The sequence below is a fragment of the Oculina patagonica genome, chromosome 4 (assembly GCF_052425735.1).
Source record: "Oculina patagonica isolate OP01 chromosome 4, crgOcupat, whole genome shotgun sequence".
Taxonomy (NCBI): domain Eukaryota; kingdom Metazoa; phylum Cnidaria; class Anthozoa; order Scleractinia; family Oculinidae; genus Oculina; species Oculina patagonica.
In genome coordinates, this window is record NC_135761.1 from 42697315 (window position 1) to 42725100 (window position 27786).

The 27786-nt window shown below is 39.7% G+C and overlaps 1 protein-coding gene and 1 pseudogene across 1 annotated transcript; one reads left to right on the plus strand and one right to left on the minus strand.

The window, feature by feature from the left end:
* LOC144648488 (uncharacterized) overlaps positions 1-27786 on the plus strand; it is a 344754-nt pseudogene that overhangs the window by 101249 nt on the left and 215719 nt on the right.
* On the minus strand, positions 10257-14596 carry LOC144647910 (uncharacterized). Its single transcript, XM_078507588.1, has 2 exons — positions 12398-14596; positions 10257-11226 (listed from the first exon to the last, which is right to left on the minus strand). Exons 1-2 carry the CDS (start codon positions 14590-14592, stop codon positions 10257-10259), a joined length of 3165 nt encoding a protein of 1054 aa, XP_078363714.1. The 5' UTR covers positions 14593-14596.

A 27786-nucleotide genomic window follows, 5' to 3' on the forward strand; every position in this document is an offset into this window, starting at 1 on the left:
AATTCTTGTTGTCATAAATATCATGTTTTATTACTTCTTGGGCTATTGCAGTGATAATCATTTTGTAAAAAGAAAATAATTTCAGTCAAACCAGATATTAAAGCAGATTATAAAGGTCTGGTTTCTTAATTAACTAAAATTAATTTTAAGATAACAATGGAGTTTAGAGTGAAAACAGTATTTCTGTAAAATACAAATCACTAAAGTTGTACATAATAGTGGAGTTTAAACAAAAGAAAACAATAGAAATAGCATAAAATTGTACAATTTAGCATCTCACTGTTTCACATATGGTGTTTGCACTGTTCTATTTAACTGTTTTACCCACCTCAAACTGCTTATCCCCCCTAAACTTCTTTATAAAAAATTTTAGCCCCCCCTCTTGCCACTCTGAAATAGCCTTGACCCCCCCTTCTTTTTTTCCCTCCCCCCCTCTACATAAATAATGACCGGTCCCTTATTTCATTTATTTCATTTTAGTAGCCTTTGCTGGTCTTAAAAACTACTAGGATATGTTGTATTTTTGTCCTTTAAGGCATAAAAACGCAGGTTTTTGTAAAAGCTTTACTCAGCCTTGTTTCCATGCATCTCTTAAAACGTGTCTTGGAGCTTGTCAAACTTTCCCTGACAAGAATTTCTGGGAATTTTTGATATGTTATTAACAATAACTTTCTCTGTAAAAAACCGATGGAATCTCTTCTGTTGCAATTAGTTTCATCCACCTGCCTACCTAAATAGGTTACAACTGAAGATGAGTTGCTGATTGCCGTGTTGTCATCCACAGGAATGATATCCTCTTCATCATAACATCTTTGAAGATCAAACGCTAAGTTTGCATCTTCCTCGATCTGCTGAAGCTGTTGAATGTATTCCAGATCCAGATCATGTTTAGATTGATCACTTTCATGCTAGTGCTCTTGGTCAAGCGGATCCTCACTTGCAAGCTTCTGAGTCATCTCCAACTGCTGATCGTGAGAAAACCGATCACATTGAGTGCTTGTTTTGTGATCACTGTTACAGGTTAGATCAATTTGACATTTCTGGCGCTTATTACTAGGACATCAGTGTCATCATCACCAAGGTCAGTTTAATCATGCTCATCAAAGTTACCTTCAGATATTTGAAAGTGATGATCGGGACACAAGAAAAGAGTGATTCTTTTAAAATCTTTCCCTTATTCCTCTTGGTATCTGCTTAGTGTAAATGGTTCCTTCCTTGAACCGCGTAGAAAGAGGGCTTTTTGCCCTTTTTGTTTTCGCCCGCCATATTTTTATCTTTCGCGCGGCTGGGGCGACTTCCGTTTTTTTCGCGAATTGATGTATTGGTGTCCCACCATTTTTCTGAAAAATAAAATTCTACAGCTCTTTATATTGCTAATTACATTGGTCCAAGTGTCTATGATCACTTATCTATGATCACTTGCCTTGTTAATTTTACAATAAATCCTTGTATTATTGTGAGGGCCCTTCTTAGTTAAGACTTATTAAGCTACTTAATTAGCATGTTCAGCTGGATGGGGTCACATCGTTACAACTTTATTACCGTAACTGACTTTAATGGGATTTGTCACCTTTTACAAAATAGTTAGTAGAATGATGGTTCTATATTTTTCCAGCAAATTGACCCAATTGCAAGTCCCCCTGCCCCCAGGAATTCTTGCTTCTAAGCAGGGAAAAGATAATATTAAAACTACAAGTTCTATCAAAACATAATTTGCTTGTTTACTTAGCTTTTCTGCATCTTGTATTAGATGCTTACCTTCCAATTTTTGCGATTTTTTAAATAGTTTCTATGTTGAGTCAGACTCCATGATAGTTGTGAAACTATATCAGAGTCGCTCCCTTTTAGTACAGGACAATGGGCTGTTACCTACAAGACAAGGAAAACAATTGTGGTAATGAGTATCCAATCAATGATTATGATCAGGGGCAGCTTATGAATATGGATCTAAAAAAAGCTGCTCCAAAATGTTTGCCTCAATTATAAATGGGAGAATGATTGGAGCAAAGAATTGTACATGTATGTGCTACTTTAATTACTGCACAATTTAAAATGGAGAAATTGGGGATTCTCATTTTTTAGTTGTAACATACTATCAAACTTAAATTGTACAACTTATTGCATTTTAAACCTATGCTGCCCTCTTTGGTAGTTGGTGAGCGGAAAATCTTTGATTGCTCTTTAGACTGTTTTGTGATTCTGCAAAGTTTAATGGCTTTCTCGAGTGTCAAATCCGTTTCTCGTAGCTTGGAATCACTTATTCCGACCACAATCTCGTCTCTTTTCTGAGATTCCTTAATCGCTTTGAAATCGCAGTAATCAGCCCTTCGTCTAAGATCTGTGAATGTAGGAAGGAACGACCTTTTAGTGCTGTGGTTCTGAAAATGTACCGTTCGTAGGTTGTGTTTTCCATGGTACACAGTACGTTTCGAGTGCTGTTAAAAGGCCAGCAACGGTTCTTGCTGTGATATCTTCAGAAAGGCCTGGTAGGGTTGTGAGAACTCCTCTTGCTTTGTTCCCGAGAACACTTTGGATGGTTGCTATTTGTGCGGCATTGTCTTTTTCCTGTAGGCTGCTCGATACCCGATACAATTCTCACGCTCTTCTGCGAGGTAGAGACTATTAATATCCAATTTCGAGGGATTTTTAATGCGTTCCATGTTACAGTTCAGAGTCAGTAAGCTTACTGTTGAAGAGATCGTGGGCCCATTGCATACCTTATATTGAAAAGTTTTGGTTGTTAAGTTGTAAAACATTTCCATACTTCTCCTTTTCACATCTGCTAGTTACTATATTAATGTTAATTGTTTGAAATTTATCTTCGAATGCTATATCAAATGGGTTTAAACAAATATGAGTAATTTAATGTGTTCTTTACACACTGCCTTATCTTTCACATCATTTTCTTGTTTCAAGGCCAAAAACAATAAATGAAATAAAGAAAAGATAACTTAACAATCAAAGGCAATTACTTACAATATTTTGTAATCCCATATTGTGATTTAGGCTAATATTCCCGGATCGCCAAATCTTGTCATTTTATATATTTACAGTTTGCAAAGCTCTCCCAGGCATTAGGCAAAAAAGCATTCCTCTTCAGAAAGAAACATGCTTTATACTTCGTCTTTGTGACTTTCTCATGTTGTCTTCTTGTAATGGTTGTTCCATTTGCATTAACGTTGAAAACTTGTTTGGTTTTCTGAGTCAATCCAATGCCATGGAGGTTTATCTCGTTTTTAAGCTGATCAGCGCATGATGGATCATCTCCATGTTCCGCAAGAATGTTTAGAAATTTACCCAGCGCCTTTACTGTCTAATAGAGTAAAAACCTGCAAGTATGAAAAACTAACATTTAAGAACCTGTTAAGCTAAAATCTGCAAATTAAACCCCATTTTTATAAGAATCTATTAAGCCTCAAATTTTAAAACAGCTGGTTCTCATTTTCTAAAATCAATTAGTAAGTTTGGTCAAGGCTTTATTGTTCATGTGTACATGTCTTGTTCTGTGTGATTGTCGAAGTGACGTCATACCTACAGACAATAGTTTGTGCGCGTTCTTGTCTTTACAAGTGCAGCTCAGGAATGTGCATAATAAAACAATTATTGGATTCGGTTTTCGCATGATAGCGATAATTATAAAGGCCTCAGTTTCTTCGGCTTCGGCGGATAACAGAAACTTTGGCCTTTATAATTATCGCTATCATGCTCAACCTCATCCAATAATTGTTAATTGAAAATCCATTATCTCTGTTGAAATGCTTGAGAAAGAAACATCAACGTTTGGACAGACCCCAAACAAAAAGGGTTCTTTCACACATGCTACAAGCAGGCGGCTAGTATTAAAGCTGTTTAAAGTGTTTAGCAATAAATACATTGTGCTAGGTGACATCGTTCAAAATGAAATAACTTAAGATATCTCCTCAGCACTATTTGCTGCTCTTTGCACCTTACTCAGACCCTTACTCATCGCTGCTTTCGTCATCATCACTTTCATCCATGTCACTCTGATAAAGGTCGCCATTTTGCTGGTTCTCACATTCACTATCATCAGAACAGCTACACAGGTCTGTACAGAGAAGCCCAGCTCTGCGGCACTGGCATAAATTGGACTTGCATCGCTCCTTTGAGCACCTGTACTTGACAAGTTGTATGATAGCCTCGGGGGCTGGTGTCAGAGTTGTCATAACAGGAACCCACTCTCCATTCTCCATTACCCAGCAATAATCTCTCGGTGAGGGCAGCACAGGGTTTGGAACAGCATCCTTGTTCCAAACCATCAACTGAAAATGAGCACGCAGTATGGCTTGGTGCAGTGCAGCTTGTGTTGGTGGCAACCTGTCAGACTCTGCTTGCTTCTTTTTAAACAGAGACCACCTCAGCTCTTTGACAGTAGTTAAATCTGTCTTTGGTACGTAGATTTGACACAAACTTTTCAATTCCACTCTTGATTTCGACGTCAAGAAAACTTACTTGAAGTTGGGGTTGCCTTGGCAATACACTTTGGCAACATGGTTTTCCCTGTCTGCACTTGGCGGACAGGCTCAAAAGAAAAGTTTGTCAATACTTCAAAGTTATTTCCATCATCATACCCGATGCAATTATCCTTCACCTTTAGTTGACAAGGCATGTTGCCTGCCACTCCAAGTGAAGACCGTGGGATTTTCCTTCCTACTGTACATGAAAAGTCACGTGGTAGCAAAACGTGGAATACATGTGTTGTTCTCGTGTAATGCACGTTTTACTTAGGGACAGTCCATTATTTTTCTGGGGGGGGAGGGGATGAAAAATTTGAAAAAAATGGTTTGCAGGGCCTAAAAAAACAAAATAAATTGTTTGCAAACAACATATGTATTAAAAAATAGTTTGCATGGAAGTCAGAGAAACTTGTAATAATCTATCAATGAAAAAAAAAAACTAATATAGACTAACAGTATGAAGACTAAAAGTATGTAGTTGTTTGCAGACGGAATACAGGGCTCAAATAAAATCAACATTTTATTAGACCAAATTGGAATTTCAAAGTGGTCATGTAGGCAATAAATTCAACTAATAAATTAGTAAAAAGCTGTTCCTTTTCTTAAAAACAGTAAATTTATATTGCAGCAATTAAATACGAACATTATTTTACATTTCATTGAATTAAACTTCATAAATATCTATATACCCGTATTTTCTCAATTAAACACCCGGGGCATTAATTTTAAACTTTAATAGCCTGGTGGATCCGGCATTTATTTGACTCCTGCAGATTATGTGAGCCCGGTGTTATTAAGCAAGGGGTTTAATTAAGTATTTATTATGCACGGAAGCGCATACTACGCACGCAAGCGCGTACTGTAGTTCGCGCACAAGCGCTTACGCCACATAGGCGGCTTTCTAGGCGCATGCATCCTTGCCGTTTCAGCCTGTGTAACACGTAACACTGTTACAGAAAAGTCATCACAATTTTCAATCCTAAATCGTGCATGGTATACAGAATTAACATTGTGACTATAGCACTGATAGTCCCAGTGCTACTGTCCGATGAGTCAGAGGTATAGTCATCCTTTACACCATGAACGCTTCGACCTTTACACTTTCTTGAAGCAGAAAAATGGTTCTTTCCACCACATCACATTGACTCCAATGCTATTGAGGAGCATAGAACACTTATAATCCTCAGGTTGATCGAGGAGGCTGGTGATTGTGCAGTAGTTTTCCCATCTTTGTTTCCAAATTTTCCAATTATCAGCGCGATCGCTGTTGACCTCGAGACGATTTTGGAATAGAGACTTGAGGTCGTCAGAAAGTAGGAGCCTGAGGGGCTTGAATCGGAGGAGCTTGAATTTGAGGAGCTTCCTTGTCGTTTTCAGGCATATTGCACAACTTGATTGAGCACTCAATTCAAAGTAAACATGCGGCCGACATGGAGGATTATCGCCTTCGGTTTTGTAGCCAAGCTCGGTTGCTGATAATGCTCAATGTCTGTGGTTGTAGCACCAGGGAAACTTCTCACAGTTATGCGCCGTTTAGCTGCCCGACTTAATAAATCCTTGGGTAAACCTTTAACAATTGAATCTCCAACAATGATTGTGCCTTCATTGGGCTTTTGCTCCCCTTGGCTGTTCTTACTAGTATCGTTGTTTTCCGTTTGTAGTTGCTGGTTCTGGGAACTAGCTTTGCCTTTCTTTTTCTTCTTCCCTCGTTTGGGGTTATTGGACTTGATTGATTTAATGGGTTGCCAGTCATCAGAAGCAGGTTGTTGATCGTGTGATCCTGACGATTGATCAGAAGAAAGTATTTTGATCACTTCAAGAAGGCTAGCCTTTTAGTGCATTAGGTTAACAATTTGTTCATTGATTACATACATATCAACAACACAAGCCATTAAACCTTGCAGCCAATCCAGCCTAAAAGGCGTCCACTGTATTTGGGTCAAGACCTCCTCCTTCAATTTGCCAAATAATAAAAGTTCTCTATATCTGAACGATTGCAGCTCTTCCTTAGAAGGCATCACTCTATCCGCCATCTTGGATCAACAAGGCAGGAAATAAATTACCTTGATCGGGACTATCTCAGCCCAGGTTATTAGAGAACTAGTAACAGAAAATTGACTGTCTCTGAAAATTCGAATTACTGGCCAAAAATACACCAGAAACGAAAAACGAATCGGAGATGCAAAGCATTAGACAAGCTTCCCGAAACCTGACATGACCCGAAAATTCAAATGACTAGAAAGTTTACAGTTATCCGAAAATTTGACTGAATTTTTACAGAAAGTTGATACAACCAACATAAAATTCAAACACAAACAACTTATTGTAAAACAAAATTTAATAAGAAGTCACATAATCCAAAGTTTGATTATGACGGTAATCGCCCACCATAAGTTCTACTTAAGTAATGCTGTTGAAGTTTAGTGTGAGCTCATTTGGTGGGCAGAGCTCGTACACTTGTGTGTGCTGCATGTATTTGTATGCGTTAAAAAAAAAATTCTGAGTTCACAGATGGAACTCAAACCCACGACCTTCCGTACACTAGTCGGACACTCTAACCACTGAGCTACTGAGAACTCTAATGGTGAGCAGTGGTCATTTGTGGGTGACACAACGACTGCATCATGCAAATCACATTATGTTCTTTCAAGGAAAATACCTGATTGTGAAAAAGAACAAAGATTGTGAAGCATAGCAACGGTCCTAACTTTTTGCAGCTCCACCCTTTTTAGTGAAGACACCTCCTTGGAGTCATTAAGACTTGCTGTGTACACTTGTTTTAATAAACCAAAGCGCATGATTGTTACAAAACTGCTCCATATCAGTGGGGTTGTACAGATGATGTGCTAGTGCCTTGTATTGTTTACCAACTTGCTGAATGTCGATTCACCTAAAATAATTTTCGACCTTATTTTCATTCTGTCATAGAGGTGTAATAAATTCCTTGGACTTGAGGACTTCATTCTTTTTCATTGATAAGATGCTGTTTACACTTGTTTGGTTGAATTTTATATACAGTGTTTTTTTTTTCTAACAACCCATGCAGTGTATTGCACATTAAAATGTTTTTTTTTTTATGATATTTACCGGTGTGCCCTTGCTTATGAAAGAATCAGTGAATTAAAAATTTATAAAAAGACAGCTTGATTTGACTAAATCCAATTATTGCATTTATTTTGCTTACTTGATTTTAAGTTCTGCTCTTCAATATCTGTCGTACTGAATTACTAGTACAGCATATACCCCCGTTTCTCTCTAAAAGAGTGTTATTCTTCATCGATATGTTTTTGTTGTTGAGCATTTTTTTCTTCAAGCTCCTTGTTTTTCTGCTCAGTATCTGCAAATGTTATTGCAATCCCTACTAAACATCTTGTCTTTGGAAACCTATTTATAGTAATAACATTTATAGCAATAACATTAAAAATACTTATAACTTGTAGTATTTCCATTAGTGGTACCAGTAACTGGGTTCTCATTCATTCTTTTAAACTGAATTGAAAGGCTACATCTGAATTAAACAACTGTAGTTTAAAATGGCGATTCTATTTATTAAGTTAAAATATTTTTATTCCGGGTTTAACTACTGAACAACTTTCCTTGGAAAACATATCATTAGAAACCCATTTAAAAATTAAAAGCCATTTAAATTCAGCACACCTTTAATGCAGTCATTCATGTTTGAATTCTCAATGTACAACTGTTTTGTTTTTTCCTCTTCAGTCTTGCATTTTTTCTTCAAGTTTTTATTTTCACGCTCCAGTTTCTCGATGTGTTTTAGCAGTTCACTCCAGTTAGCGGGATCTTTCGGTGCAACCTTCACTGCTTTGGTGTTTTCGCTTTCACTTCTTGAACGTCAACGCTATTACAAAAAATATATTTTCTCGACCTTTTCTCTCTTGTAGAAAAAAGAACAAAATTTAAAGGAATGCTACACAAAAGCGGACACACCTTACTGGGAGAAATATAGTTTTTGTTTCCAATAATGCAAAATATGAAACAAAGCCAAGCAATGCAACAGAAAAATTTCGACCCGGAAGTTAAAAGCGCTTTTATGCAACCATTTAACAACTCTCTCGAGCGGTGGCTTACTCAAGTAAAACTTAATTACAAGTTCAGCCCAAAAGTTTTTCATTCAGAGCTTATATTAAAATAATAAAAATAGTGCATCAACCAATATACCCAAAAGCAGGGTGCTATCTGGTCACGGTGGTTGTCGATTTCATGTGCCGGAAGTTGCTCAAGTGTGAATTAATTATCTGCATACCGCAGGACAAAGGGCCGACAAATCTCAAATGGCGGTTTTCAAAACGAAGATTCGCCGGCCGTATCGATTTATCTACCACTGCTGCTAAGCTTTAAGTTGATTTAAAGCAAAGTACTTCGTATTCCTGTTTACACTGATCAGTTAAGACTGGACTGTTTTCAAGAATGCATGGAAAAGAACTGTCACCTCAAGACGTGGAAATCAGTTACAAATGGCGCGTCAAGAAAATTGGATAACCAGCTTTGCCGAGGGCTTAGGTTTTGTCTTAAATGAAGAAAACAGGATTTATAATGTATCAGCGAACACCATGGTAAGCAAGTCTATGTTTTTATTTTACTCAGTTGAAGTTCACATGGGGAAAATTAACCTTTGCGTGGAATGTTTACATAAAGTTGATAAGATCAACAATGTCACGGTCGGTTAAATTAACAAATTTTAAGCAACTTTGAGTTCTGAAAGCATGGAACTAAATCATTTCCCAAGGAAATCCTTTTAGTATCAAAAAGAACAATCATTTGTCTGTCTAATAACAAATTTTCGGCCATTTATTTCGCTTCGCTCATACTTAAATAAAGCGATAAGTTTGACCTATTTTGAATTAAATCAAAAGTGTGTCAAATAAATTTAATTATATTTTGTAAATAAAAGGACTTCAAGAGCCGAAATTGCTTTCGACGTACTAATTTGATGTTATTCTTCGATATTTAATAGGTATTTTTCTTCCAGAGTGCTTTTTCGACCCGAAGCTAACAAACTCGGCATAAATTTTGAGCTCCGAAAGCGTCAATTTTGCTAGATTTTAGAATTATCGATTTTCTCGAAAACAAATCGATATTTAGCCAAACAAAGTATACATACCTCTTATTAATCGAGTTCGAGGTCCGTACGGTAAAATACGGACCGAGTTTTTTCCCGTCTATTTATGGCCCAAGCGCGAAGCACGCGGGCCATAAATAGATGGGGAAAAATGAGGATCCGTATTTTACAGTACGGACCGAGAAAACGAGGTTAATAAGATATTTATTATATCTCTCACACTGGAGAAAAGAAAACATTTCAAGTCAAGCGTGCGGGAAGCGGCTTCGTTTGACTGAAGTACGTCAAAGGCGAAAGGATGAGTGAATTTTATTAGCTTGTCGGGAATGCCTCCAATTGTTGCCCAACAAAAAACTCACGTCACTTGTGAACAAAACTGATTTTATATTCACTACTTCACTTCACTGAGTTGATCGCTTCACAGAGTTCGCATCACTGATTTTCATAACTACAACGTGCAACTTATTACATAACTATCTGTCAATCAAAAATCTTAACAATACTCGGACCCAGTCTCCGACACTCTCCCCCCATATCAGTCCGAAGGAAAGATATGTAACTTGTCCTTAATACAGGAGACTGGGCAACAACAACAACGGATACTGCAAAATACTTAAGACATTCACTAATAGGACCTTGTATAACGAGAGTTCAATTCATGGTTCAATGTCAATATTAAATTAAAGTTCTCAATGTCAGAGTTATCCTGAATTCTCCTCGGCTTCTGCAATTTGATGGATTCTTTCCTCAGCCCGCAAAGCTGCCTGTCTCCTTGGCCGGAAAACAGTTGCATCAGCATTAAGAACCCTGGAAGGTGCAACTGAGTCAGAAGAAAGTTCCAGTGGATAAAGGTGCTGCACTGCTCTTTCGAGGAAACTCTTCCCTGATCGCAACTTCACAGCTCTTACCACTCCGTCTCTTCCTGGATACAGCTCCTGAACAATGCCAAGAGGCCACTTTCCCCGGTTTTTGTCCTCAGACTTTAGGATCACTACGTCTCCAACAGCCAATGTACAGGGCTTCCCTGGATGCTTGAGGTTGTGCCTCTCTCTCAGGCTACGGACGTATTCACTTGACCACCTTTTCCACAGTGCATTCTTGCATTTGCTAAGATGTTTAGCTCTTCGTCGCAGATCCACATCGTCAACGTGATGTGGTTCCAGGTCTGGTAAGATGTTGCACTGTGGAAACATCATGGAATTAGGGGTGAGGATTGGAAGTGCCACATCATCCTCCACATAGCTAAGAGGCCTATCATTTAAGGTTATCTCCACATCAAGTAGCACTTCCTCCAACTCTGCCCATGAAAGGAAACCACACCCAATGGTCTTGTAGAAGGCATTTTTTACTAAACCGACCATCCTTTCGAATTGCCCACCCCACCATGGGGCGCGGCTGAGGTTGAACTGCCAGATTATTTCATTCTCAGCAAGGAACTTGTTAAACTTCTCATCATACATAGCGTTTCTCAGCCACCGTGCTGCACCAACAAATGTCGTTCCATTGTCAGAATAAATCTTCTCTGGTCTTCCCTTCCTTGCAATTAACTTCTTCAGACTCAGAATGAACTCTTGGGTTTCCAGTGAGGGCACTAAGTCTAAGTACAATGCACGACACAGAGAACAGGCATACAACACAATGTATGCTTTAGCTTCCACTTTCCCATGTTTCCTGTATTTGATTGGCCCTGCATAATCCACTCCAACTACTTGGAATGGGTGAGATCCTTGCGTCCGATCTACTGGGAGGTTACCAGGTGGTGGGTTTGCTGCTGCTCTCGCTTGAAACTTTTGGCAACCATGGCATCCTCGGATGGTACGCTTTGCTAGCTTTCTTAGGCGTGGTACCCAGTGGTGTCTTCTCACACTTGTCATTGTCAATCCAACTCCCCCATGGAGAGTGCGCAGGTGTTCATGGTGCACTAACTTCTGGGTGTACAGGTGTTTGTCTGGGAGGTATATGGGATACACACCCTGTATCCTACCACGGCACTCCAAAATCCCATCCTGGTTAGGTTGCAGGTTTAGTTGTAGACGGTCATCTTGATAGTCACAAAACTGTTGGGATCTCTTCACCCAGAACGTATGCTGGTTCTTTATCTCTTTAGTTGTCAGTGTGCCACTTAATTTCTGGTTAGGATTGCGTGAATTGTACAGGAACCTGGAAATCCATGCACAAATGTTTATAGCTTTGTTCAGTTCAAACTTCTCAAGAACAGCATCCAGCCTGTCAGTGACATCCACAGCAAGCGCAAATAATTCCTTGGTAGCTTTGGCTTCAGCTGTACTTCCTGCAGAGGGTTGGATAATTTGTTCCAGTGGCCAACGTTCACGATCTGCCATCCACTCTGGGCCCTCCCACCACATCTCACGATACTCAACACTACCACCTCTGCTCGCAAGATCAGCCGGGTTTTCTTGGGTAGGGACATGTCTCCATGTAATCTCTGACTGAGCACGAATCTTCTGTACCCTATTCTCCACAAACTGTTTGTATTGTCCTCCACCATTTATCCAAAAGAGAGCCACCGTACTATCTAGCCATCCATTCAGTTCCGTGACAGGCAATCCCTCCATGGCAACCTTCACATTCATCAACAAATTTGTCACCATCTAATCGGGGAATTGTTAAGCCCTGCTTGGCTAGCCTGGCCTTTGCTGTTACGAGCCGCTGAGTGATGCCTGATTCTTGCCTCACAACTGCATACACTGCTGCACCTACGCCATGGCTGCTTGCATCACCGAAGCCGTGTAGCTGAATTGCTTGGATGGGTTCCCTGTGTTCCACAAGGGCCCGAGTAATGGCTATCTGTTTGGGTAGACTCTGTTCCCACCTTTGCCACTTGAGTTTCAGAGTGCCCGTCAACTCAGCGTCCCATGCCAACTTTTCACAACACACATCACGATACAGACACTTCCCCACCAGAGTTACTGGCGAAACAAATCCAAGGGGGTCATAAATACTTGCAAGCTTGCGAAGAACACCTCTCTTGGTTGGGTCTGCTTCCCGCTCAGGAAAGGATATAATTATCTCATCACGTTCCTTGTCCCATCCCAGTCCAAGTAGACCTGATCCTCCTGCATGGGGTTTCACGAGTTGCTGCTTTGCAAAGGTTCCCTCTTTATCCACTGGTGGGACAGGGTTCTCTTCTAATTTAGGCTCATTTGACTGCCATTTGTGTAATGTGAAGGTTGCATCTTCAAAAATCTCGATAGCCTGCTGCTTCAGCTCCCTTGCCTTTTCCACTGTCACGCCCCCACTAATCAAGTCGTCTACATAGAGACTTTTGCGTAGTTCAGCCACTGCATGTGGTTCACGTGCTTCCCAGGTTTCCAAGTGGTACGAGATCACACCTCCTAGAAGAAAAGGAGATGGTGCTAGGCCAAATAAGGCTCTAGTAAAACGCAATGTCTCAATCTCTGAGTGTTCTCCTTGCTTCCAATGAAACCGCAGAGCATCACGGTCAGACTCTTTTATTCGTACTTGCAAAAATGCTTTCTTGAGATCTCCCACAACAGCTACAGGATGTGTACGTGACCTAACCAGTACATTCCACAATTTGTTTTGCAGTGGGGGCCCTGGGTACAAACAATCATTCAATACAGCATTGGGGTGGGCCTTGACTGATGCATCATACACCACACGGACTTTCGTTGTTGCAGCTTCTTCTCTAATGACAGGTTTATGTGGGATGTAGAATTCAACTCCTCGAGGCTCTTGATCAGCTGCTTCCACTACACCTTCAGCTTTCTGTTCTTCGATGATCTCACTGTAGGCCTGTTCCATCCCTGTTCGTTCCAGCTTGCGCTTTAAATTCTCTAGTCTGCGGAGACTTCCTTGTTTGTTAGAAGGGAGTGGGGGATGATTGCCCTTCCATGGCAACGCTGCCTCATACCATCCCGCTTCATTGCGTGACAACTGTTCTCGAAATTCCATGTACACTTCACCTTGGTCATGCTGTGGTGTGTCCTCAAGTCCCAACACATCTAATTTGCATAGTTCCTCATAATCCACTTGACTGGTCTGTGTAAGAAGCATGTGTGTAGTATCGATTTCCTCCCCTGGGGAAAGAATGACCCATCCCAACTTGGTGCGTTCAGCCACAGGTTCTCCCTGATTGCCAATCCGTGGTCGAGTGTCAGTTTTGATTCGAGCGAACACCCCAGCGCTTAGAATAACATGAATTGGAAGTAATGGTTTGGTGTCTATGTCGTCCATTTCCACGCCCTTCAAATGAGAGTAGGTTTTCATCAACTGTTCATATCTGGGATTTTCCAGGCTAAGGAGCTCTCCTCGGTTTACTTTGGTGAGATTGACTTCTAAATTGTAATCCCCAGACTTAGACGAAACAGTGCTCTTGTAAATCTCCATTTTCGCTGTGGTAGAAGCCATAAGCATGACAACCTTTTTGGGCTTGATCTCTGTTGGCCGTTTTCCCAGCAGGTCCAACAGCTTGGCAGAGGCATAACAGCTAGATGCACCAGAATCTAACAACGCACGACATTCAATTCCACCGACTTTAACCACCACAACAGGATAAATAACCTTATCATCATCAACCGAAGACATAACACTCTCCCCCTTGGGTTTTTGATCAATGCAGATAGAAGTGTGATGTCTTCTTGAACAGAAATAACATGACATTTTACTGGTACATTCGGCCGCCCTATGTTTAGGGCCAGTACAGTTAAAGCAAAGTCTTTTCTCCGCCAGAATTTTCTTCCTCCCATCAAGAGTAGTTACGCGCGGGCAGTCAGAACACCTGTGCGAGGTATCTTCACAGTACACGCAAACACGTGTTTTGGCTTCTTGTTGTCGCGTGTTGTAAACACGTGAGGGCGAGCGATCACGTTTTGGCGGGTCAGCTGAATTTGACTCCACAGGATTTCGGCGAGTCCACGACTTCAAAGCTTCGCACAATTGCAGAAAGTCCCAACTTTGCCAGTTCTCATCGTTCCTAACCAAATCGCCACGAATTCCAGACAATTTATCGATCGTGAGGGCTACATTTCCGTTGACTTCACTTAATTTTCCCATAGTTTCGAGCGACTGGACATCATACAACAACCGTTCGTAAAATTGATGTATTTTTCGAGGCTGGTTTCCGCTAATCTTCGGCAAATCCAAGATATCTCCCACGTAGGCTTTCTCCACTTCGCTTGAATTACCATAACGCTCGCACAAAATGCCCTTTGCCCTCTCATAGCCATCGGCGGTGAACGGCAAGCCGTCGATGCTTCTCCTGACCGTAGGCACAACAAATTCCTTGAGATAGGAAAATTTTGTAATAGCAGCCATGCCAGACTTGTCGATTCCTTCGGTAAATTGGCCCCAAAACCTTGTCCAATCGAGGTTAGTTCCATTGAACTTCGTAATTGCAAGCTTCGGCAGTTTCGCCGCAGTGCCTTGATTTCCCACGTGACTTGTGTTTTCCTTTGCGTTTGACTATTGAAGTCTTCCTAGCTCCTCGTTGTATTTGACTTTCTGTTCCAATAGCTCCTTTTCGAAGGCTAACTGCTCCTTTCTGGTTTTATCAACTTGTTCCTGATCGATTTCGCTTAGGCATGTAGAAATGTTGTCCATATCTTGGTCAACAGCCGCTATATCCGCCTCTACTCCATCACACCACGTGCTAATGTCGGCCATTTCTTCCCCAGCGGCAATTTTTAGCTCTTCGACTTTTCGCTTTGACTTTTCCACAGAAGAGACGACGGCATGTGTCGCCTCCTTATGTCTCTTGATACGGTTGCTATTTCGAGCCGCTAATATGGCTTCGGTTTTGTCCCTGGTTATTTTAAGTTGAGTTAATTTCGTCGCTAGATCACGGTTCGCAGCATCCATCTTTCGTTTTATAATTCACTGTAGTTTTTCGGCTCTTTTCCTCTTGTTTGAGGACACTGTCCCGTCGGAGGTGCCACTTTTGTCGGGAATGCCTCCAATTGTTGCCCAACAAAAAACTCACGTCACTTGTGAACAAAACTGATTTTATATTCACTACTTCACTTCACTGAGTTGATCGCTTCACAGAGTTCGCATCACTGATTTTCATAACTACAACGTGCAACTTATTACATAACTATCTGTCAATCAAAAATCTTAACAATACTCGGACCCAGTCTCCAACAAGCTTTTGTAAACAATTCGGTCCTTTAATAGCTCGATATGATAAGCGTATAAACATAATTTGAATCCAACCTTCACTACTTTATTTCTGCAATTAGTTTTACAGTAATTTCAGTGACAGGATGAAAACTAGATACAGTGCACGTTTTCTTTGGAATAACTTCTAAAGTTCTTTGCTTGGCAAGAAAGTGCAGTGATTGACGGCATGTTTTAGCTTATCAAACTTTCTAAAACTTATATTATGGCAGTGTTTCTAGAAAATACTGAACGAGAAAACAGGTATAAAGTTTGTAGGAACTACTTGAAAAAAGCCTCAGATATCGCCTCTACGTAATGCTAAGCTCTTTAAGGTGGCGTTGAATGCTTTGTTGAAAGCTTGAAATGCTGTCTGGCTCGTACTCAGCTCCATCGCGTTTGCGTACATCTCTTGTAAAATTCATTTACTATTCATGAGGGTGCAAACCAATCCCAGCACAATATTTAGATCACATGTACACAACTGTAAACCCCAATACAAATCAAACAATAGAATTAACTTTTGATACAAACTCCTGCTCAGCTAATGAGTATTCATTAACTTTTGATACAGATCTCTACTGATTCGCATAACAATACTTTGCATTCAATTTATTGTTTTCATTTCACAAGTAGAATAAAATATGAGCGGGAGATCTGTATGGCCGTTTACAATGGCTCGCCTATCGGCTCGCCATTGTAAACGCCCACACAGATCTCCCGCTCATATTTTATCTACTACTTAAAAACTTTCCGAGGAGCTTGTCGAGGACGTCAGAAGGTACTTTTTCTACATGAAATGTTCCATTAGTCTGCTTTTGACAATAATTTTCGGACCGTTTCCATTCACTTTTCGTCTTCTTGACGGTGTTTGCAGATTTCTCGGCACTGATGAAACTTTCAAGTTCTTGACTTGAATCCTGCTCGGGTTGATCTAAGTCCGCTACATCAGGGAACTTTTCTCCTTCCAACAGATCACAAAAATTGAGTTTAAAGTTCGGTAGACCTTCTTCGCTTCGCCTTTGTTCCTCGCTTTTTTTCTTCTGACTGCGAACGTTGTAGGAAGTTTTGAAAATCTTCTTCGCGAGACATTTCAACTTGCAAAGGCGTACGGCATCAGTCAAACTGTTTCGCGGGCCGTACTGCAGAATACGGCCCGTAAAATTGACCAATCACAGCGTGTTATTTCATATTAAGGCCTACCCATGGTAAGAGAATGAGCGAAATCCATTAAAACGACTCTTGCCAGGAATTTTCATTTTTGTGTGAAATTTGTGCACATGTCCTCTTAAATGTCGTCCTGTCATAATAAAGTAAGTACTGCATTTTGTTTTATTTTGTCTACGCTTTGTTACATCTTTTTTACCTTTTCTATTCTCTCTTTTATTTAAGTTTTTTTCTTTGATCTGATCCGCGATCCGGTCCAATCTGAATCAGTTTTGTCAACCCCACATTTACAGAATATGACACAGCACAGGTTACTTTAGACACTATTAAGACAACATTATCAAATGTCATCAAAAGCATAACCGTTTTTGGATTGTGTCAAAGATGGTGAACATGTAGCAGGTGCAAAACTTTACATCAAATGAGACAAAATATATGTTGTACAAGTTTCAAGATCATACATGTGTCCTCCGATCAAGCATCTTCCCAGAGGAATGCTCATATTGCCAGAGTTAAATGAAGTGTATGGTTTTTTTTGTAAAAATGCTATATCAGCTGTAAGAAACTACAGACTGACAAATATGGCAGACACCTTTAGTGTTTCTATGCTGACATCCATATGGGCCTCGAATTCAGAGGAAAGCAAAAGAATGAAAAAGGTGGCACCTGTAGCAGTTTTCTCCTTTAAAGATCGCCACAGTGATGAGTTGTGTTACCAGACCATATCTCAAGACCTGGAACAAATTCTACAGGAAACAAAAGATGTACTGACTAGTGACATTGGTCCGAGTACAGTACAGAACATTTTCTGCAGAAGCAAAGACACACTTTCTCCTAGGTCGTCCTCTGTACATTACAACTTATGCAAATGGTGATTTCTTGTTCACAGGTATCGTAACTATTATTTTATTAAGTATCTCTATTGTATTTTAAGTTCAGTTCTGTAAGTAACAATATTGTATGTAGCCGTCTTCTTCTTTTCCTTTTTGTTTGCAATAAAAATGTATAATGTAAAAAAAAAAGATGTGTACATTCAAATATTCCCTTAAGTTTAAACCGCTTATCACAAGTGCTGTGAGGTTCTGGTTGTAAGAACTGAAATAGCTGGGGTTGTTTCTTTTTCAGGACATTGAAAATATGAACACAAATATTTCAGTCAGAAGAGTGGTTTACAGTCGTGATTACCCTGATGAATCAGAGCACAGACAGTCAATATTGCTTTTCGTACAAAAATTTAAAGTTAACGAAATTAGCCATTGAAATGATTATTTAAAAAAAAATAGATGCTGAATTTGAAGCTGTTGTTATGGTAAACAGACATGTTCCACCCAAATGCATTGCAATTGGAAAATGGGATGATCCTGGTGAGTAAAAATTGTATTGTAAATGTATTTCTTGAGCTTGATTATGAGCACAATTCAAACAAAAATTTTATCTTTTGTTTTTCTGTCATTACCACTGGCTAGTATATGGTAAAAAATCACATGTACAATGCATCTAAGAAATAAGGCAAGTTTTGAACGGTAACATAGTTGTATTGAAAAAGAAGCTTAATAGTTCTTGAATCCTTTCTTTAGGTGGGCAACCCAATGCCATCATCTAAAGCTTCCTTTCTTATAGCCTTGTAGATGTTTGATGATTGAGTCACCGATAATGGCAGTGGAGTCCGTTATTGAAGATCTCTCTGGTTAGGGTTCCGAAGGCTGTTTTTTGGTATTTTTGCTGGTTTTGGTAGCTTCTCGCGTATTGAAAAGTTTGCGTAGCTTTTCTCTGAGTGTGGTGAAATCCGAGCCTTGTGTCTGAAGGGTATTGGTTGTAGAATACCATTTGACAATAACGGCATCCGTTTTGTACACGAATAAGTTGTGTGTAGGGTCACTCGAGATAGCACCATCACAGGAAGCCCCCAGCAAGGTCTTTACAAGCGTGACGAGTTCATCGAAATTTCTGATCTTTCGCTTCCAGATAGCCAAGCTTGCTTGAGAGAATTGTAATATTGGCCTTTGGAGCGGAATTTCCGTCAGTTGTAGCCATATTCAAGAAGTAAAATTAAAAAATTCGTTGAGCAAATGTTACACGTGTGTACGTCTTCAGTATTTGTTGTTTTATAGTTATTTGTAACTTATAGTGACTTTTAAACAGATTTTAACTCAAGGGAGTACTTGAATTGGGGATTCAACAAGACTGTTTTGTTTCTTTAGTTATCCAGTATGGACAATGATAAAGCTCTATCAGATGAACTAAAAGTCTTCTTGCTGCCATACCGGGGTGAAGCTGCTGTACTTCAAGTCCCATTAACAGGAAAACAAAGGCACTTTGCCCTTCAGCAGTTATAATATGATTGAAAAACAACTCCAAAAACTGATTGACCTGTCTTCTGGTATGAATAAACTTTGCCTTCTGCAGTATTTAAAAATCCTTGACACAATGGCAACAGCTGTCTTTTCACGGCAAGCTGAGGCAGTTATTGACAAGGAAGAGGTCATGAGTAGGATCGTTCTTTAAAATGTCAAGCACCCTGTTACGCAACAAAATGTAATAATTTACGCGAAATGTAATAGTAACCCAAAATGTAATAACTTTTGACCCAAAATGTAATAGTAACCCAAAATGTAATAACTTTCGATGCAAAATGTAATAGACAAAAGTAACGCAAAATGTAATAAATTTGACGCAAAATGTAATACCTTCAGTTTGACAAATGCAACCTATCAATCAGGTTGTTCTCGTTATCGATCACGTGACTACAATGAGCGCCAAAAGTTCTTAAGACATTTGGTTGAAATGAGTTCTAATTTTAACTTTCCCATCTTTCCACTTTAAATCCGGTGCAGCTTGTAAACCACTCCCCCTCCCCCTTTTCAATGTTGTACACAAACGAGGCAAGTCTTCCAGATAGATAATCCAACATTGGTTCGGGGAAAGGGGGTAATATCGACAGGGTATGGGGGTGAAAATGGTCTAACGTACTCAAAAAGTGCCGAGTGTCTCAACACTTTTGGCGCCCATTGTAGATCGAAGATCGCTCATATTTCTGTTTCTATTATAGAATTCAACATATTAACCAGAAATTCTAGGCAACCATATTCAAGAGAGTAAGAAGCCTCTTCCAGCAAAGTATAAGTCGAATATCGAGCGTTTGCTGAGCGATGAAGATAAACGTGGAAGGTCAGAAAGCTATATCACTATATAAAATGGCCCCAAAAGGATTAAAAACGGCAATAAAAAATAACATCAAACACAATACCGATGTCCTATCCTATGCTATTTTTTAAGTATTCTTTTTTAAGATTTATTTTTCTAAATTGCTTTTATATATATTTCGGTGCCCTCGACATGTAACCCTCGACCCTCTATATTTTACTCTCGTCCCTCAACGAAAAGTCAAACTCGGTGGAGACTGGTGCACTGAAGGAATTGACATTGGAATGCATCAAGGAAGCCAGCAAAGTGCTACAATGTCAAAACTGTCTAGACACTGTCCGCTGCCACCTAGTTAGTTAAGCGCAACAGCTCTGCCAAATTCATTCAGTTCAAGTTACTCTTTCTTGCCGAAATAACGACGTGAAAATGAATGCTTTTCTGGCTTGTTTTGTCTTCATGACCGTTGCCTGTAATATTCGAGTACTAGCCATTTCGTCTTTGGATGAAGAAATGTATAACACCTTCCTTGAATTGCTGAATGGAGAATTTAATGTCCCAATCAGAGAAAGAAGCACTAATATAAAATCGGCGCTTGTGCGATTCTGGCGGAATAGAGAGCGTTTATCACTGAGAACAGGGCAAGTGTGTTATGATGGTCGACCGATTCTGAAAAAATCTGACGTTGTTAAGAAGGCCTTTAAAAGACACGAAAGGATCCGGAACAAGAAAGCTGTTTCATCGACTGAAGAATGTTTACCACGGAGTAGGGGAAAGAGATATTAGACGTGTTCTCGGAAAATCTCGCATTCATCAACAATTAAATGTACATTTTCAAAACAAGGCTGTACTAAAGCCGATAAGGGCAGGCAGTGTACAAATCTGCCACCAAGTTGACTTGATAAGTATGGAAAACATGCTTGCTGCCTGGAAAGGAAAGACATTTAAATTTGTGCTTTCTCTGATGGACGTGTTTACTCGCTATCATTGGCTGATACCGTTAGAGGGAAAAAGTAGCAAACCAATTGCCACGGCACTGTCGGAGATCTACATACAGCATGGACCACCTAAAGTTATTCAGCATGACCAAGGCTCGAAGTTTAAAGGTGCAGTTAAGAAGCTTTGTAAAAAAACTCCGAATTAACGTGGTCAAAGGACGCCCATATCACCCACAGTCGCAGGGTAAAGTTGAACGAACACATCGTTCATTTAGAAAAAAGCTCATGTATGACTTGTTAACAATGAAAAACGGAGGTGCGAACTGGGTAAAGTCGCTACCAAAGTATGCAAAAACATTAAACGAGGAGCCACGGGAGGAACTTTTATGGAAATCTCCATTTGAGGTGTATTATGGTCGCAAAGTGAACCGTTTTGATCGACTTGTCGAGCTCCCTGTTGCACAGGAGTGGGATCAAACCCTGGAGGAGTACGAAAGAATGGTAGCACCAAAACCTAGGGATTACACACGCCACACTAACGATTGTAAAAGAATGCAACAATCAGTGGCTTCCGCAAGCAACAAATGCGAAAACAGAATGATTAGGAAAGGATTGAGGAACAACCCCCCATCTGTTTATAACATTGGCGAAAAAGTTCCTATTTGATACCCCCCAGCAAAGAAAATCTCTAGGAAGAGGTGCGTGTTGCATGCTAAAGCCATTAAGAGAAACTTACATACATGCAAGTATCTTGTTAGGTTTAAATATCCAGCCGGCCACGCGCACGATGTTGGTGTACAAAGCAAAATAAGCAAAACCCTAAGAAAAATTGTTTTAGAATTGCTCTGATTTGTATGTTACTGATTTATTCTTCTTCAAACACGTACCATTTTGTACCAAATTTTATGCAGTTTCCATCGCTATCAGTTTTTTTTCGAGAACGCTTTAGCTTTTGCCGCAAAGATTGAACGTATGAGGTGGGGTCGAGTCAAAACTTCGGAAGCAGCGTAACACTTTGGGTCGTATTTTGCGCTTTCATGAACGCGCGTTCGATTTGCTATTTTCGATATTTTTGCCCTTTTTCCTAATTTTGCTTTTGCCCATTCGCGCCTTTTTTGTCGTATTTTGCTTTTGCCTTTCGCGCCTGCAAAAACTTTGAAACATTTCTTTCCGACCCTTTTTGCCTTTTTGCGGGGTTTGCTTTTAATCTGTGTCTGCATGAACACTCAAGCTACGCAGGTGTCCCTGTTAACATTTCAATTCCACACGCCTCAAATGTTATTTACGATTGTGGTAAAGGGCAAATATTTTGAAGCTCGAGATCTTTTAATTAATCCAAAACACGTTTCAAGCAACGTTCTGACTTAAATTCTGTGAAATACACAACAGCTCCTTGGGAATAGGCGCGGATATTTAAATACTTACTAATATTATGATTTCACCTTCCAATAGGTGGCAATCCTTTGGCTACAACTATGCCTTGTGCCCCAGTGTTTTAGGCCACACGCTTGTGGACATCTACCCCAGTGTACAGCTAGCCGCCATGCTTGGGCACACTTCCCGACGAAGCTCGGCCACGAAGCATGGCCAAGAAAGTCCTGGATTTGCTGTTTGATTCCCAGAGCACCAGCCGACAGGTCTCATATAAATGTATTCTGGTCTGAGACTCTGAGAATTTGCTACGAGGCTGACAAACATTTGGTTCAAAGCGCACGTTATTTTACCATTATTACACAAAGTAGTTTCGACATACCAACAAGTTCGAGAAAAATAAAGTTTTCGATATATTCTGCTTAGCGTAGGAGCCGGTTATAATTTTTTCGCAACTGGAAGGGGAATACGTACGATAATGTAAATTTTAATGTGAGAAATAAAGTCTTCCTGTACTACCGCGTGTTTGTTGCTCCATTTGTGTATGTGTGTTTTTTACTATTTTTTAAAATTGTTTTACTTAAAACAGCAGAGTGCCGACAAGATGCCGCACCCTCCTGCAAGATCCTGTCCCCTCCCCATTAAAAAAAATCTGATGCAGCCGTGCGAGCATCGTTTTACTGCGTTTTATGAGACTTGTAAGATTTCAATTCCGTTTGCTTGCAGTTAGTTTTGTTGGGGGGTAAGGGCACATACTCGCTATAAATGTACTGTAGATTGGAACCTGACATAAGTCCTAGCTCAGATCGTTGCTTAGTTCTCTCTTTTTTTCGCAGCGTACACACGAAAACATTCAACGTTCAAGAAAATTTTGTTAGAACAGTAAGCTCACACGCAAGCTAAAGACAAAACCCTATTATACCTTTATCGAATTAAACAGCACAAATCATTCCAATAATATACATGTAGTGCCTTGGACAATCCATTCACAATACACTAATCGTAGCACATTTTAAAAAAGCTTAAAGATTTTTAAACTCGTTGCTTTCTTGTTGTCCGATTTGGTTGAATGCACTGTCATTCATTCATTCATTCATTCATTCATTCATTCATTCATTCAAGACGACAGTGCCGGCCCTGCAAACAAATGGTTTCATCATTTATTACAGGGTACAGTGAAAAGTACCAAAAAAATCGTTTATTAAACACTGGCACTTTTCTTTTTAACTCAGTAATGGAAGGGTTAAAATGAAGCTAAGTATTCACTTTATTACTCTGGTCGTGCAAGATTTAATCTACAGTATGTCGACACTAAACTCTCCTTTCCCCTCCCCGCTTGAAACCGCCCGTGCTACGCGTGTCACGAGTGTGAGTGAGTGAGTGATACTTTATTTAACCTCGGAATTCCATCAATTACATTGGTTTTCATGAAAGCCGAGTGAGATTTAAAGTGGTACTATGATCAAAATTTTACCTTCCCTTTTCTCTTCGGTTTTTGAAAGTACTTACATTAAATAGTAACCTTGCCAAATTTTAAGTTCAAATTCGAATTGGAAGACCACTTATTTCACGCGTAAACTTCGGCTTTGGCTTGCCGCCATTACTGGATTCAAAAATGTCCGAGAACCAAATAGAGATCTGGAACTAGTTGGGGCGAGAGCATGCTGACGTCATATGCGCATCAACAAAATGGCTTCTTCGAAGGCTGGAGTGACCGATCTGGAAAAACATTGGTTTTCTTTTTAATCTGTGTAGTGATGTAGAAGCCGTATCTACTGCGCAAATGTTTTTTAAACATACTTCAAGGCATCTCCAGGTCACTTTTGCACAACATAGTGGCAGAAAACATTTCAAGAGGCGAAATTTCGTGACATCTTAACTCGCCCGAACCACGCAAGATGAATAATAGATCGTCTGATAACTTTGAGGGAAACTTGTACTCTTGGAAATGCTTTATAGATATTTCTCCCTGCAACCATTGTGAGGTTAACTTCTTCAACTATCCAAGGGAAGTGAATAGAATAGAACGCTTCGAATTATCTACAGTGAGTTTACTGTATTCGCTCCTTTTTAGAAGCAAAACATTGGGTGAGTGGCGTAATATACTTCTGTTGCTCAAGCTCTCGTGTTCTAGAATAGTCATTTTTAAATTTATTGTAAATACTTCATGTCAAAAAGGTAATTTTTGGGCAAATCGGCCTGTATGTTCCTGAATTATATCCTCTATTGTACAAATAAACTTAAATAAATTCGCACGAGGCGGTACATTATGTGAAAGTACATACAGAGGATGCAAAGCTTAGCAATATCTTTTTACTGATTATATGTACTGAAAATGTTTCCATTGTAGTCCTCTGTATACACTGTAGTCTTAATAAACTCACCAGCACGTCTTCAGTGTTGGTCACTTGTTTACTTCTGCCATGCAATATAAAACACTACAGTAGGACTGTACTTCATTGTGCACTTATAGTATTCATTAACATTTTTTGAGAAGTAATCTCAGGATAGAACAGTGTTAGCCTGTCTCAGAGACATACATGCTATCCGGATTTTACTCAGTATATCCTTATTATATTTAAGTACAACAGGGGCCATGAGCTATAATTATGACCTGTGCCAATCACTCATGCTGTGTGCAACAGAGCACCGTTGAAATCCTAGCTACTCTTTATTTTAAGTTTGCAATATATTTATTTTTGGCATGATCTTTTTGTTCATAAGTTGAGAATGTAGTAGCCAACAATAAATCATGTGAATGTGCCAGAGAACCCCTGAGCTGCTGATCCATCATAATTTCTAACACAAGTACAGTCAAATCTGTACCATAAATAAAAATGTTGTATTGATTGAGGTGAGGTGGCCTAAGTGTAAGTTGTCGGACTCCGGATCAAGCGGTTCAGGTGTGGACTCTTACTGGTGTCATTGTGCTGTGTTCTTGGGCAAGACTACTCTCATGGTGCCTCCTCTCCAAGTGTAGAATAGGAACTGGCAAATTGATGGTGTGACGAGGGCATGCATGTCTAGTTGCTTGGTGGGCAACTAGACTTGCATGCAGACCTTGCCTTTTTGTAACAAGGGGGCAATTTTGAGGTCACACAGGACCCTTGCAACCATTATATATGTATTTATTTAAAGAGTTAACACGAACTGCGAAGCCGACAACAAATACAGTCAAACCTGTACCATAAATAAAAATGTTGCATAGCAATGGGGTAGTTGTTTTGATTTAGCTGCGGTGACCTAATGGTCAGTGCGCAAGACTCTTAATCAAGCTGTTCAGGTGTGAGCCCAAACCAGTGTCATTACATGTATGTGGGGGGTTAAACCTGTGATGCAATTGTACTTCCATCTCATCCAGGTTGCTTAATCCTACTTAAACCAAGATATGCTTTGGCCTGATGGGCAAGCAGGCTTGCATGCAGACTTTGCCTTTTTGCATCAAGGGAGCAATTTATTTAGGGTGGTATACGGAGCTGGCTTGTTTACAGTCACGTTAAGTTGACACAAGATTAGTCCCAAAATTGAACTCTCAATTACGTACACATACTGCAGATGCACAATGTACTGCCAGTGATATTCTCTAGAAAGAGCCACTGTCATATTGCATATGATACCATAAAAAAAATATTTTCTTGAGTAGATGCCAGACCCCGACTCAACGCAGGCTTCATTTAAATGCTGGTTCAAAACTGGAAACGTTTGATCAAGGTCCCAGTGTTTGTTTGAGGTCCAGGTGTTCCTGTTTATGAACTTAAAACTTTATACCCTTAATATTATTTTACTTGTTCCCATGTTGTGCATATATTGTTTGAGTTATTTTTATCATCAAAAAATCACGGGGCCAAGAGGAAAACAAATAGGTGAAATGAATAAGAAAAACTACTCCTACCCAGTTTTGCTGCTACTTGTGGGACAGTTTCATAACATTATCACTAAAATAGAGTGAAGGACTCTATACAGCATTCAAATGGTTTTCTTATTTTAAGAAACAGGAATACTGAATGCTGGATACTGAATGCTGAATACTGGAAGCTGGATGTCTGAAGCTGGATGTCTGAAGCTGGATGTCTGAATGCTGAATACTGGAAGCTGGATGTCTGAAGTGTTATCATTAAAACACTTAGTTTTAAAAAGGTTTATTACCTGTATTGTAGTCAAGGAAGGTAAAACTGTATAAAACTCAAGGAGCTAAATCCATTGATCACCTGCACCATCTTGTTGACTTTAATTTTTCTGTATAAATTTTACATTATTTCATGTTTGTAAAGCTTTTTTCGGAATAAACAGCTGAGATAGATTTTATGCCCATGGCGTGTATGATAGATTACAAGAATGAAAACAACAGTAAAGATCATTTCAATCCTTCGCAAACGGCAATAGCAACCTACATGTATATATATGCAGAGCTCTCTATTATTAAATTGCAGACATTTTATCCTAACTATTCAATGTCGTTCTCATCATACCATGTATTCAAACGAATGTAGTCCATGAATCGCCGTTCCTCTTCGTTCTTCGAGGCTTCTTCGATTGGACAAGAAGACGGCAGCTTCGTTGTAGGCATATACGCATACAGCGCCAAAACCTCATCGATCGAATGAAGTATTTGCATACAAACATTGCCCTTTAGACCGACGTCAAACGGCTTTAAATTCTCATTATAAGAAACGATACCGCTAAATTGCAATGCCTCTTCGTTGCGGCTCTCTTGGGTTTCGCCACCGGGCAAACTAGACGAAGAATTTGTCGAAGAAATATCTTTTATAACCCTGTTAATTCTAAGTATATTCTCTCTTGGAACACTCGAAGCTCGAAGCGCGATGCGCATATGACGTCACGGACCAACTCATGCGTAAATCCGCTTTTCAATACAGTCGCTGGCTCACTTTAGACGTCCGAGTAATGGCGGACGAGTTTTCCACGATTTTCGGCAAGCTATTTCAAGGCTTATATTGCTCGCAACGTTCTAAATTCTAGCGCGCTAGTTAAATATAGACTTATTGAACAAATTGACTTTAGAAAAAGACGAAAAGAAAAACAAAAATTTTGGTCATAGTAGCACTTTAAAAATTTAAATAGAGTTAAATAACACATGACAAACAAACTGAGAAGTAGTTTCCGCACGCGACTTGCCGGATTCGCCATTGTCCACACATTGATTTATTTGTTTCTTGATATAGATGCAGAAGTATTCTATAAATAAACAGTGGTTGCCTTTTTTTCTAATCCTCAGAATGGCAAGCAGGAAAAGGTTTAAAAATTGGAGATATGGTTTGTTCTACTTCCTAGCAACCGACGAAGTTGGGATGGCAAAAACCTCGATAATAATGGAAGGCTATAAAAGCGTTGAAAAGGGAAAATACGTAAAGCTCCTCTGGCCGAGCGATGGAGTTGTTTATAATGCATCTGGGAGGTAAATTTTCGGAATTTGATTTCAGTGATCCTTAAGGTCTATGCTGTTCCATGTTTCCAG

Bases quoted from the DNA above. Each gene is read 5' to 3' on its own strand.
- LOC144647910 (XM_078507588.1), bottom strand. From the start codon at position 14,592: ATGGGAAAATTAAGTGAAGTCAACGGAAATGTAGCCCTCACGATCGAT. The intron at 11,227-12,397 runs GTGGCAAAGGTG...AATCAAATACAG, and splicing joins ACGGGCACTCTGAAACTCAA to GAAACATGGGAAAGTGGAAG.